We start from the raw sequence: 13,602 nt of genomic DNA, 5'->3' as shown, positions 1-13,602 counted from the left end.
AGGCATGGAGACTGAGGGATCCAGGGGTATGTCCCATGGGGAATCGGGACTTCCGTGCTCCGATAAAGGGTCCTCAATGTGGCAGGGATCGCACCTGCTTTGTTTCTTCCCAAGGGTCAGAACTGGGCACAGTGCGTAGGAGGGAAGGGGACAGGTGTCTACTGGACATCCAATCCACGCCAGTCCCTTTCCTAGGCTCTTGAATCCTCTGTCAGGTAGATGGTGGTAGGGGAGGAAACCCGGACTCGAGGAGAGCAGGAGCTGGCGCTGACCCCAGGGGCCGTTTGACCCCGAAGCCCCCACGCACAGATTCCTCACAGTCCGAGCTGTGTGCACAATGGAAAGGCCATGGTGAGCTCAGTGTCACTCGTCCCCGGAGGTGGGAGCAGAGCCCGGGGGTGACCACGTGGAGGGAGATGCTATGCAGGGGACTCCAGCATCTGGCTCAGAGTGGGACTTGACGAGGTCTAAGGCCCCTTCTAGCTCTGAAACTCCTCGAGGGAAATCATTTCCCAGATCTCCACATTGCTACGGTCCCTGCTAACTTCCAGAACACCTTCTGCTCTTTCCCCAGGAGTCGTGCGCCAAGTACGGCCCATCGTGGGCCCGTTCCACGCCGTTCTGAAGCTAGAGATGAACTACGTGGTCGGGGGTGTGGTGTCCCACCGAAATGTCGTCAACGTCCACATCTTCGTCTCCGAGTACTGGTTCTGAGGGCCACATCATTGCTGCCGACGACTGTGCTCTGTCCCCGTCGTACCACCCAGACATTTCTTGATTTTATGTATTGTTTGTAGTGTTAGGCTGTCATGTATTAAGCTGGGCCAGAGGAATAAGTCCATCTGATGTATTTTGGTGTTTGAATAACGAGTCCAATTACTCCACTGTTTGGTTGAAAAAGTTGCTTGTTTTTTAATGCAAAGGTTAAATTTTGCTCCCTTTTTCTGCTTGTGGGCTAGGCATTGCTAAGGACCAACAAAAGAAAGATATTTTTCAGGGGGCAGCTCGTCCAAATCCTAGAGAAGACCGTTTCTTGCCCTGATTGTATGAAATTTGACATTTAATACTTTTTTTTGCTAAAATCTGATTTTGTGTGCCCAATTCTGTAGACTAGCAGGTCTGACAAATTCTGCCCAGAAGCAGCATGACACACAATGCCTCGGGGAGTGCTTAGAAGGTAAATTGCAGTTCTGTTGAAACAGAAAAATCCCTTGGTAAAGACACAGCCTGTTAGGTGTGTGTGTGGCCCCAGGATGTTCCAGGGGAATGGCTGGGTTTTCTCTGCCCCCTGCATCGTCTTTTCTTATCATAGGTGGGAAAATAAACAGCTTTGTGATCCTCCTGATGGCCTGTGCATGGGAGTCTTTCAAGAAGGGGGCTCCCCACTAGCAAAGGGCCTGGGAATGTCCCCCAAGGCCTTCTCAAAGAACCTGCCTCCCAAGGTTCTGGGGTGGGACCCACAGTGTGTATTGGACAAGCTTCCCACCCACAGTATTTCTGATACCAGGCCCACCCTCTGAGAAGCATGGCACAAGTACAAGCCATGCCCTACCAGGCAGGGCACAGAGCTCTAGCTTGTGACAGTGTCCCTCATGGGCATTCGGATCCCCTCTAGCAATTGCTGGGGAGAAATAATGATTCTCTTCAGCAGGAAGGAGAGACCACCCGTGTGCACTGAGTCCCCATGCAACTGGCATGTGGTGCTTCATTGGCTCCTCCTGGCAGCCCAGCGAGGGGGGCATGATCATGCCCAACTTAGAGACAAGCAAACTGGGCTCAGAGAGAGGAACTCAACTGCCCAAAGTCCCACAACATTTTAGAGACAAAGAAGGGATTCAAATTCAGTTTCTCAGACTCCAAACTACTTTCCTCTCCAAAACCTGTGTTGGAAGAGACGTGGACAGACTGGATTTACGGGGTGTCCCGATAAATAACCTCAGCATGGGTGGTGGGGCCGAGAACACCCTCTGCCCTGAGGCCACTTGGACCCACAGGGATTCAGCATCCAGGCCCTTCATTTCCACACGCTTCTCCTCCAGATCCTGCCCTGGGTTTATCCCGTCTTAGACATCCCATTCACAGCCCAGAGCCTCTCTCCTCCCGTGCCCCAGCTCCTCTCAGCAGCCTGGACCCTGGCACTGGCTGAGAGCTCAGCCCCACACATGGGACTTCACCCTTGTTGGTTGGGATTTCAGTGTGGCTGGTGTTCTGGTAATTCAAACCAGCAGTACTCCAACTCTGCAGAACATGGTCTCTAACCACCTTGAGGAACTCCCAGCATTTCTGAGATCACTCATTCGGGGTACTGGTCCCTCAAAGCCAGGCAGCCAGGAACAAGGCCTGTTGGGCCCTGGGCATCTTAGGCTGGTTAGAAGGAAAAGAACCAGTGGAGGGCTGGACAGTCCAGGACCTAGGTCCATGGATGAGGAGAGCACGGGGGACATATGAGCCGCTCTCAATGCCAGTGGATTGGTGTCTTGGCAGGGAAGCCAGGGGCCTGGAGTCTGACCACAGGAATGGAAGCCTCAGGATGAGGGGTGGGAAATGAGGAGGCCACGTGGGGTTCCGGTTTCTCATCTGCAGCTTGAGGAGCAAGTCTGCAGGAGCCAGGCAGTTCTGGTTTCTGGGAGCCTCACCCTTCCTGAGGCCTGGGTGGGGATGGGATGGGAAGACAGAAGCACTAGCTCCTTCTTAGAAAGGGCCCTCCCATACTCTTAATAGGGGTAAGATAGGAGCCGCCATTGGTGAGCAGAGCCAAGCCTCCTGCCGTTGATTGGCTCTCAGGGGAGCACATGACCCTAGCTGGCCAATCGGCCCTTCCCGAGCGAGTGCGCACGGGCTTGGGAGCGGACAGAGGGGTGGGGGTGAGGGCAGGGAGCTGCCTGGGGGAGAAACAGAGGAGAAGAGAGGCGGCTGAGACCAGGCCCTGCCTGACGCGGAGTCAGAGAGGCGGAGTCCGAACCTCACCTTGGCAGGAACTAGCAGCATCTGCACAGTGGAGCCAGTAATCCCTGCCCAGCTGCCCTGCCCCCGGATGGCAGTGAGCAGCACTGGAGATGATGAGCGTAAAAGGGCTTTGCAACTGTAAAGTGCTGCGTGCCTGTGTGAGATCTTATTATCATTCATCGTTAAAATTTTAGTAACAATGATGATGATGATGGTGATGATGATAATGGTTGCCACTGTCAAGCCGCATGAATGTGCTCCAGGAAGCCAGGCATCTTTTTAATTCTGCATTTCTTTTTTTTTAATCATCCGAAAGAGACTCAGTAGACAGTTGTGTAAATTACACACAAACCTAACTTTTCATATTTCATATCATGCTCTGGGTTGGACACCTGATGGACTGATAAGTATCCCATTATTACTGCAAAGTAATTACTGTCAGGGCCCAGCGCCGGCTGCATCAGGGGACCAGCTAAAGGGAGCTTGCAGTGCCTCTGGGCCCCCGACAACAGTGATCCTTCTTAATTGCGGCCTTAGAACAAAATAATTGAGGGGAATTGCTAAAGGGAAAGCAGTTTATAAGCAGGATGAGAAGGCAAACACACACAGACACCAGGTGGAATCATTTTTGCTGATCTCATAGTAGAAGAAACTTGGAGAGAAGGTTCCAGAAGGCCTGGTGCTGTAATGTTCTACCGGAAAGCTGTCTACTTTGAATGAAGAGAACGTACTGTAATGTTCAGAGAAGCACCATGGCATGTGGCCGGAGCAGGCGAGTCACCTGGTGTCCTGGAGGGACCAGCGTTAAGGGTGGCAGGGCCCACCCTGCCAACTAGAACCCAAGGAGGTAAGCCAGCTTTTCTACGTCCCATCAAGGTTCTCAAGTTTGTTCAAGTGAAAAAACACCTGGAAATCATGGTGCATTTTTTCTTTCCTAATATTTTATTATGAAAAATTTCAAACATACAGTCAAGTTGAAAGAATTTTACAGTGAATGCCAGGGGACCCATTCTGGGTCCTGGGTTCTACCACTAACATTTTACAAGATCAATTTGCATTTTGAAGAAATGATGATTTGATGAGATACTAAATTGAACATTAAAAAAATGTTACCTTCTAAAAATGGGTTTTTGGAGTCTCCTTTTATTTTGCAGGAGTATTTTTTTAATAAATTTTATTTTTTTAGAACAGTTTTAGATTTACAGAAAAATTGTGAAAATAGTGAAGAGTTCCCATATACCCTGCCCCCAGTTTCTCTATTATTAATATTTTACATTAGTATGGTACATTTGTTATAATTAATGAGCCTATATTGATACATTATTGTTAACTAAATATACTGTATTTTGGTTTCCTTAGTTTGCACCTAATGTCCTTTCTCTGTCCCAGGATCCCATGTTACATCTAAGTCGTCACGTCTTCTTAGCTCCTCTGGGCTGGGACAGTTTCTCAGACTTGCCTTGTTTTTGCTAACCTTGGCGGTGTTGAGGAGGACGGGCAGGTGTTCTGTAGGAAGCTCCTCAGCTGGGATGTGTCTGCTGTTTTTCTCATGATTAGACTGGGGTTTGGGGTTTGGGGGAGGAAGACCACAGAGGTGAGGAGCCCTTCTCGTCACATCCCATCAGGGCACATGCCGTCAGCATGACTGATCCCTGCGGTACGGACCTGGGTCACCTGGCTGAGGTGTGTGCCAGGCTTCTCACTGTAACTTTCCCCCATCCATCCTGTCCTCTCTGGAGGAAGTCACTATGCACAGCCCACCCTTAAGGGGTGGGGAGTTATTCTCCACCATCCACAGGGCAGAGTGCAGGAGTATTTTAAAGCAAATCTCAGACATCGTGTCATTTCATATTTAAATACTTTTTTATATACATGTCTACTAATAAGGACTTTTTTTTTTGTTTCAAGGAAGATCAGCCCTGAGCTAACATCCATGCCAATCCTCCTCTTTTTGCTGAGGAAGACCGGCCCTGAGCTAACATCTATTGCCAATCCTCCTCCTTTTTTTCCCCAAAGCCCCAGTAGATAGTTGTATGTCATAGCTGCACATCCTTCTAGTTGCTGTATGTGGGACGTGGCCTCAGCATGGCCGGAGAAGCGGTGTGTCGGTGCACTCCCGGGGTCCCAAGCCAGGCCGCCAGTAGCAGAGTGCGCACACTCAACCGCTAAGCCACGGGGCCGGCCCGGATAAGGACTTTTTAAAACACAACCATCATGCCTGTTACACATAACTATATTAACAACAGTTCCTTAATATTTTCTAATAAGTGGCTTATATTTCTAATTCAGCTCAACAGCATTTAGTAAGATGGGTGTAAGGACCCTGGGGGATGATGGGAGATACAAAGATAAGGAAGACGAAATCCCACCTCCCTGGTGTGGGGAGATAGGGGCCAAAAGAGAAGGCAGTTATTTTCTTAACAAAAGGAACTTTTCATTTACCAAAGGATTCACTTTGGGACTGTTTTTCAAAACCAGCCTCCACCTTGCGTTCATGGCTTACAAAAAATGGACTTATCCCACTTCATCCTTTAAGCCTCAGCCCAAATTTGTCTCCCAGAGTTGGGGCTTCTCCCGGACTCCCACTGCCCAGGGCACAGACCACTTTATACAACATGGGTTTCAAGTATATAAGTACATACCCCAAATGCTCCCAGGCTGCCTGACCTGGAGTTCCAGACGTGGTCACCTGGTTCCAGGCAGGGCTCTGGGCCACTCATAGGCCAGGTGATCAGAGCCGGGAACCAGAGGCTGGGCATGACGGGGAGGGGGAGTGATGTGAGCAGGACCCCTGTGCACCAGCTCCCCAGTCTGGGTGGAGCAGGGCAGGGAGGCTGCGGAGGACGTGGTGGCCCGGAGGACAACTGTGTCCCCCACCCCCCACTTATTCAGTGAATGGAATAAAGTTTAAAGTTAGAAGGTACTATTACTCTATGTGTGGGCAATTGAATATTATCCCCCAAAAAGATATGTCCAAGTCCTAACCCACGGTACCTGCAAATGTGGCCTTATTTGGAAATAAATTCTTTGCAGATGTGATCAAATTGAGGATCTCAGAATCAGATCCTCCTGGGTTTAGGGTGGGCCTTAAATCCAATGACTGGTGTCTTTATAAAAGAAAGGAGAGAGAGATTTGTCACACAGACCCGGAGGGGAAGGCCGTGTGAAAATGGAGGCAGAGATGGGAGTGATGCGTCCAAGAGCCAGGGAACACCAAGGATCGCCGACAGCCTCCAGAAGCCAGGAGAGAGGCCTGGGATGGCTCCTCCCTCAGAGCCTCCAGCAGGAACCGGCCCTGCCCACACCTTGATTTCTGACAGCTGGCCTCCAGACTGTGAGAGAATGGATATCTGTTGTTTTAAGCCACCAAGTTTGTGGTAATTTGTTACAGCAGCCCTAGGAAACTGATACCATGTGTGTGTGTGTGCACGCACGCACGTGTGCACACATTTGTACACATGTGTGTGTATATAATTTTTAAATTCTTGCTCAATAATCTGTCTCTTGGTTTATATGTTTCTTGGAAAGCATAGATAGTGGATGAATACTGTTATTTTCTCATGTTTTTCAAAAATAAGGCATACATGAGTGTGGGTGCACCTGCCTTACACACCCCCTTGGTCTCCGCCTTGAGGAGAGCAGCCCCATCTGGGGCACCTGTTTCCTTGGGAACTGCTGCCAGAAGGGAGGCACAGAGCACAGAGAATTATCCACCTCCACAAGCCCGGTTCAATGAACTCGAGCATCCTAAGTGACAGCAAGTAGCACAGAAGATACGGTGCAGCTGCATCCCGTCTGGAGACTGTGATTCACGGTGTCCGCTGCAAGTTCAAGATGTCACGATTTAATTATTAAACATTATGGGGCATTAGGAGGCTTTGGCATGTGATGATGAGTGATCCATTTTTAACACAGCTGGTTTATTAACATTTGCAGCAGCTCCTGCATGAATCAGTGTCATTTAGCTAAGCAATGATATTACAATTATGCTCAAAATTATGTATGGGAAGGGGTCAACAGTACAAGTCAGACTGAAGTAATTACTTTGAATCATCAAAACCTCCTGGACTTGGTCTCCCTGTAGATAAACGTCACTCTGGCTTGTTCCCCGCTGATTTTCTGCAGGCACTTAGAGTCCGGTGCTGTGATTCTATGAGCTATCTCCTGGATGGTGTGTTTGCTGCCACAAGAAATAAATGCAAGTCTCTTCCGAGCTGGAACCAGGCGTCCTGAATCCTCCCACTCCAACTGCCCTGACCTCCAGGTCCTGCTACTTCCCAGGAATTTGCTCCTTCAGAGGAAAGTACACTTGGTCCCAATTCCTCTGCTTCATCTGCAAGATAGTGCACCACTTGGTCTCATTCCATCCATTTGCTCTGTTTAGTTCATTCATTCATTCATTCAATCACCTCAATTCACCCTCTCCCACTGGTGAATCACCTCGCCTGAGACTCCTCCCCTCTCTATCCAATCTTCCCCAGGGCTGCCAGGTTATCTTTCCAAAACCCAGATCGGAGGAAGTTCCTCCTGGTCTCGAATCCTTCAGGGGCTCCTGCACCAACCTCGTGGTGTGGCTACAGGACCCTTCACATTTGGGCCCCAACCTTGCTTCCCCACCACTTCCCCCACCCACTCTTCACAGGATCCAGACACACGGAACTCATTAGCCTCGGACGCACAGGCCTCTGAGCCTTTGCACACACAGATCCCTCCACCTGGAGTAATGCCCTTTCCACCTTCTCTGCCTGGTGAACTCCTCCTGACCCCAGGAGACACAGCATAAAGTGCCAGCTGCTCCAGCTACATATCCAAAGGAACTGACAGCAGGGACTCGAACAGATATTTGTACACACATGTTCAGAGAAGCATTGTTCACAACAGCCAAAAGGTGGAAACAACCCAAGTGTCCATCAACAGAGGAACGGGTAAACAAAATGTGGTCTGTACATGCAATGGAATATTATTCATCCATACTAAAGAAGGAGATTTTGATGCTACAACACGTATGGACCTCAAAAACGTTATGTTTAATGAAATGAGCCAGACATGGAAGTACAAATATTATATGATTCTACTTATAAGAGGCACCTAGAATAGGAAAATTCATACAGACAGAAAGTAGAATAAAGGTTTCCAGGGGCTGGAGAGGGGGAGTTAAAGGGAGTTAGTGTTTAATGGGGACAGAGTTTTTGTTGGGGAGGATGAAAAAGTTTTGAGTATAGTATAGATACCCAAATACATTGTAAATGTATTATGTCACTGAATTGTACACTTACCAATGGTTAAAATCATAAATATTGTGCTATGCATGTTTTACCATAATTTTTTAAAAACTCTAAAAACGAAATGCCAATGGCACTGAGACATCGCCTTTAATTTTCCGGGTATGATCAGTTCTTCCCTTCTCTGTGGTCCACTCGGAATCTTTCTGTGGTACTTGCTTGCTGAACTGTACTTTAAATGTCCATTCATGTGTCTGTTCCCTGCCAGACAGGGAGGACCTGGAGGGCAGGGAATCGTCTTTGTCATTTCAAGGTTTCCCCCAGCACAGTGTCTGGCACAGAATAGGCTGTCAGGAAATGTTTATTGGATGGAAAACATAAAAATTCTGTGCTGGGCCAGCCCTGTGGCCTAGTGGTTAAGTTTGGCGCACTCCGCTTTGGCGGCCTGGGATTGGATCCCGGGCGCGGATCTGCACCACTTGTCAGCGGTCATGCTGTGAGAGCAACTCACATACAAAATAGAGGAAGATTGGCACAGATGATAGCTCAGGCTGAGTCTTCCTCAATAACGAGAAAAAAACTCTGTGCTGTGGACTGAATTGTGTGCCCCCAAAATCCATATGTTGAAGTCCTAACCTCCAATGTGGCTGTATTGGGGGATGGGACCTTTACAGAAGTAATTAAGGTTAAGTGAGGTCCTAAGGGTAGAGCCCTGATCTGATAGGGTTAGTGTCCTTATAAGAAGAGAAAAGGACAGCAGGCATCTGTGTCTCTCCACTATGTGGGGACACAGCAAGAAGGTGGCTCTTTACAAGCCAGGAAGAGAGTCCTCACCAGGATGTGAATTTTCCAGCACCTTGATCTTGGACTTCCCAGCCTCCAGAACTGTAAGAAATAAACATCTGTTGTTTAAGCTCCTCAGTCTTCGGTATCTTGTTATGGCAGCCCAAGCTGACTAATGCTCATTGCATACAGACAGGAATGGACGTAATGCTCACAGACACAGGACCATCAAGCCATTTGATGACCCATAATATCAGTGTGGCAGCTGGTGTGAGCAGCTGGCAGTGGGAGTTGAAGAAGGACAAAGAGTTTCTAGGGGGCTTCTTGATCTCTCAAGAATTCAGATATTCTGGGCCGGCCCCGTGGCTTAGCGGTTAAGTGCGTGAGCTCCACTACTGGCGACCTGGGTTCGGATCCCGGGCACGCACCGATGCACCGCTTCTCCAGCCATGCTGAGGCTGCGTCCCACATACAGCAACTAGAAGGATGTGCAGCTATGACATACAACTATCTACTGGGGCTTTGGGGGAAAAATAAATAAATGAAATTATTTAAAGAATTCAGATATTCTAGAATCTAGAAGAATTCTAGAAGTTCTTTCTCACCTAAATCCACCCCTCCTCACCCTCCTCTTTTCTCCCACACTGTAACTTTAGCCTCTCCAGAAAAGAGTCCATTGAAAAGTCAGGAGATGCCACTGTGCAAGACCCAACCTCGAATCCGCCCCAGACTGGGCCTGAAGCGTGGGTCTCCCCTCCCCAGGATCCTTTGTGCACTTAACCCATTGTCCTCTCCGATGTCAAGTCTGTGTTCCGCAGGTCGGGCTTGGCAGAGAGCAGGAACCATGTCAGCTTCCTCCACCCACCCCGCCCCCTACCTCCGACCTCCGACCTGAACCCAGGACCACCACATCCCCTTCAAATTCCGTGCTGAAAGTACCTGTGTGACAGGTGCCTCTGTAACCACAGCTTAGGTTGTAAAAATGATAAATACGTGCCTGAGCTGGGCTAACCCCAAACAACTAGATGATGCTTGAATTGCAGCCGGCCACGTGGGGTTTAGAAACGAGAAAGGAATGTTTTCCACTCTGCAGAGTGGAAACGCTCTTATCCCACGGCCTATCTTGACAACATGATGGTTGCTCTTCTCAACCCAGCCTAGATAATTGCATAATTAATTGCGTGCTGGTAACTCACCCCAGAGAAGGTGGTTATTAGGAGCGGGGAGCCCAACGCCCACTTCCCTGGAAAGTCGCCAGGCTGGCCTCTGCGCCAGATCCCTGCATGGAGGGGCCGCCCACCGGTGTGCGCTGGGTCTTCTGTGCTCACATAAGAGCACATAAGAGCAGCTCATAAGAGCTGCTCCACCTGAGAGCCTGGCGGCCCTCGCCATTGCCTGCTTGCTCTGTTGGGCCAAGTCCGAGGCTCTTCCTTGGCACCAAGGCCCTGCCAGCGTAGTTGAAGTGAAGATGTCTTCTCGCCTTGAGGCTGGAAAGGGTCAAGGGTTTCCCTTGGGGCTTCGGCCGTTCCCCCTTTGGGTTTCCTGAGACACTTCTGGAAAGCCAGCCTCCACTTTCTTCCCCCCCCACTCCTGCACCAGGGTCCACATAGCAGGACATTTGATCGGAGATCTGATGCAACGGTGCCCGGGCTGGCTCCCGGAGTCCTGGCCACAGTCACGATGCTGGGGGCTCTCAGCCTTCAGGGAGCCAGGCTATCAATCAGAGGGCTGTCATCTGGAGCAGGAGTGCTCTGGTATGGGTCCTGGGGCTCTGTACCAAATGCTTTGAGTGCTGGGGGCAGGGAAATGGTCCCCAAACCAGACTGGATTCTTTGAATCAACCCCCATCCCCACTCCCATCATCACCATTCTTGGCCTCTGGCGCCTCATCCGTCAGGCACAGGTCTCCAAGGGCCTCTCTCTGCGCTGCTGTCTGAGGTCTGGGCAGACACAGCCGCCCTGGAGGGACAGGAGTGGAGGGGGGTCAGCCCAGGGGTGTTGTCAAGTGGGCGGTGGAATAACTACATCACACTATTGGCCTGCAGACTTTCATCTCCCTCCCTTGCTCTCTCGGAGCTCTGTAGAAAATTCTGGGACAGAGCACGTGGTCTCTGCTTGTGGTCAGCCTGTGACCATTTGCCTGTGAGCCTGGGATAACCTTAGCATGCGGTGCAGAAGCCCACGCTGTAGGGAAGCCTGGAGCCGCCTCCAGCACCCCTCCTTCCCCACACATGCCCCAGCATGGCCCTGGAGTCTGCCCTGGAGCCCTGGCTTTGGGCAAGACTACTAAGAAGAGAGACAGGCAGGGGTGGGAGGTGGGGGGAGAGGGGAAGAGGTGGGTGTCCCTGTGGAACTAAGAAAGGGGGAGTGGCAGCGGGCAGGGGGCATGGAACTGGGCCAAGGAAGAGGGGGCCACCTGGAGAGTGGGACTCAGAAGCTAGCGAAATGTCACAGAGCAGGTGGCCATCTAACACCCTCCTGGAGTAGAGGCCAAGTTCCAACATCCTACGTGGGAAACCTAAGCAGTTACCGGAGTCAACCATAACAGTAACATCAGCCAAGAGCTTCAACCCTGACATTGATTACTGCACGAAACCCTCATTCTCAGCACCGAGTCCCACTGCCTGGCCACCTTGCTCCAGTTCCTGCCCCTTTACACGTGAATTATTCCAGTCAGTCTGTTGAGTAGCCAGTGATCCTGGATCATTCAAGAGGTGAAAACCTATTCTGCGTTTCTCATGTGAGAACGGAGACGGATCCCAGGAGAAATTGTCAGATCTCCAAGAAAACGCTCTCCTGGACATCCTTTCCTATCTGTCTGGTACACGGCTGTGCACACAGCAGGTGCTCAATTCTTGCTCTAGAGAGCAGAGCCTGCCTGCTCCAGCCTGAAGAGTTTGGATTGGCACAAAGGAACTATTTCCACGTTGTCTCCCCAGATTAGCAGGGGCCCCTGGTTAAAATTGCTGCTTCTGAGTCTTTCCTGTGAAGAACGAACAGACCCCTTCCAGCAGCGTCACCCTGGAAACCTGAGCACATAGCCCCCAAACCCAAATCACAGCAGAGAAAGCGTTTAGCACCCCGAGCACATGCTCATGGCATTGAGATCACAGGGGAACCCACTACGGCCTGTGCCGACGGTGACTCACTGTTGGTAATATTAGTGTTTTTGATGAACGAGAAGAAATCCATTCCAGCATAATTAATCCAATTGGGGTTTAGGGGCATTTTGCACATTCCAGACTTCTATGGTTCCAGGAGAGGGAAAAAACGGATTTTTTTTTCTTTCTGTGCCACAAAAATTTGACGGAGTAATACTAACCTAGGATAACATGAGAAAGTTGATTAAGTTGGTCTGTGACTTTCCTGCGCACCTTTCTGTTTATTATATGTCGAGGAGGCCAATGTAGCTGGAGGTGAGGCCCGGCTCGGTGGGTTAGCCCCCAGGGCCTCAGTACCGGGGTGTTTGAGGAGAGGCAGGGAGGCAGGAGACAGGCACAAAGAGCTCAGAGATGGAAGCCATCTAGTGTTCTCAGAGTCTAATAGAGATTGGAAAAGAAAAGACACTTCCAACCAGACCAGGATGACTCTCTTTAGAGAAATATCACCCACTTGGCATACACCACCTCCAACCAACACTAGGAGTTCGATATCATTCTTACCATTTTGCAGAGGGCAAATCCGAGCCTCAGAAATTAAGGGACTCACCCAGGATAGGACACCGCCGCTTCTTCCTCTGGGCCCTCCTACACTCTTCCACTGCAAACAGGAGGGAGAAACTGCCTGCATCTAAGTTCTTGGTAAACGTTGGCCTTGTTTCCTCCTCGCAAACAACATTCAGCTCCATTCCATGAACACTGATTGAACATTCATTATGTACAAGTCCCTGTATCCAAACACGCCTAAAATAAAAACAACAGCACAGTAGTAACCAAGCCAGCAGTCGGGACACAGGGCCCGGGACAGGCCCCATGTGGCGGGTGCCACTGAATCCACTTAGCCTGTGCAGCTGCTGCCAGTCTACCAGACGGGGCGGGTCTGGCGTTGAATTGCTGGAAAAGGAGCCCTGTCCTCGCTTCTCCTCGTAGGACCACACCCGACATCCAGTGCTTTTCTCCTGCTCATTACAAGATCCTCTTCAGAGTTTTCTTCATCCGTAGCAGTTTTCTCATCTGAAAAACGGGCCTAATAATTACTCCCTCACAGTGCCTGGCCGGGAAGAGGAGCTCAGAAGACATCTGTTCCCATTCTTTCCCTGCTTCCCTGGGGACCTGCTTTGGGGGCTCTCAGTAAACACTGCTTCACTCTCCACTCTTCGTTTAATTTTAAACACATTTTTATGGCACATCTTCTATAACACAGGTAGGGAGACAGGCCCAGGGATACGGGGAACGAGACCTGGTGGCCAGCAGGATAATGTGAAGAATGGTGTGGGGGTCTTTCAGGCCGAGAGGAAGCCAGTTCCTTTAATTGTCTATTGTAAACTGACTGGACTGAGTTTTGTTTCCATCACTTTTACTTTGTTAGTTTTCTTTCTATATATCAAGATGTTTCAGACAAAACTCATTTCGATTTCACAAATATTTAGAGAAATAAATTCTCAAAGAAAGACCCAATGAATTGGTCAGAATTTAACTTTATTAATTTTGCG

General features: G+C 49.8%; 1 protein-coding gene across 1 annotated transcript in view; it reads left to right on the top strand.

Annotated features, from left to right (window-relative positions):
• Nucleotides 1–1,343, top strand: part of FBLN1 (fibulin 1) — an 86,685-nt gene extending 85,342 nt beyond the window's left edge. Inside the window, exon 17 of the mRNA XM_004437981.3 lies at nt 575–1,343. Coding sequence (XP_004438038.1) covers nt 575–714 — 140 coding nt within the window. The 3' untranslated portion in view covers nt 715–1,343. The remainder of the gene's footprint in view (nt 1–574) is intronic.
• Nucleotides 1,344–13,602: the final 12,259 nt, after the last annotated feature.

Source organism: Ceratotherium simum, chromosome 25, assembly GCF_057802395.1.
Source record: "Ceratotherium simum simum isolate JZ-2026a chromosome 25, ASM5780239v1, whole genome shotgun sequence".
In the NCBI taxonomy this organism is placed as follows: domain Eukaryota; kingdom Metazoa; phylum Chordata; class Mammalia; order Perissodactyla; family Rhinocerotidae; genus Ceratotherium; species Ceratotherium simum.
Note: the sequence above shows the minus strand (reverse complement) of the source record. Positions and strands in the feature narration are given on the sequence as shown.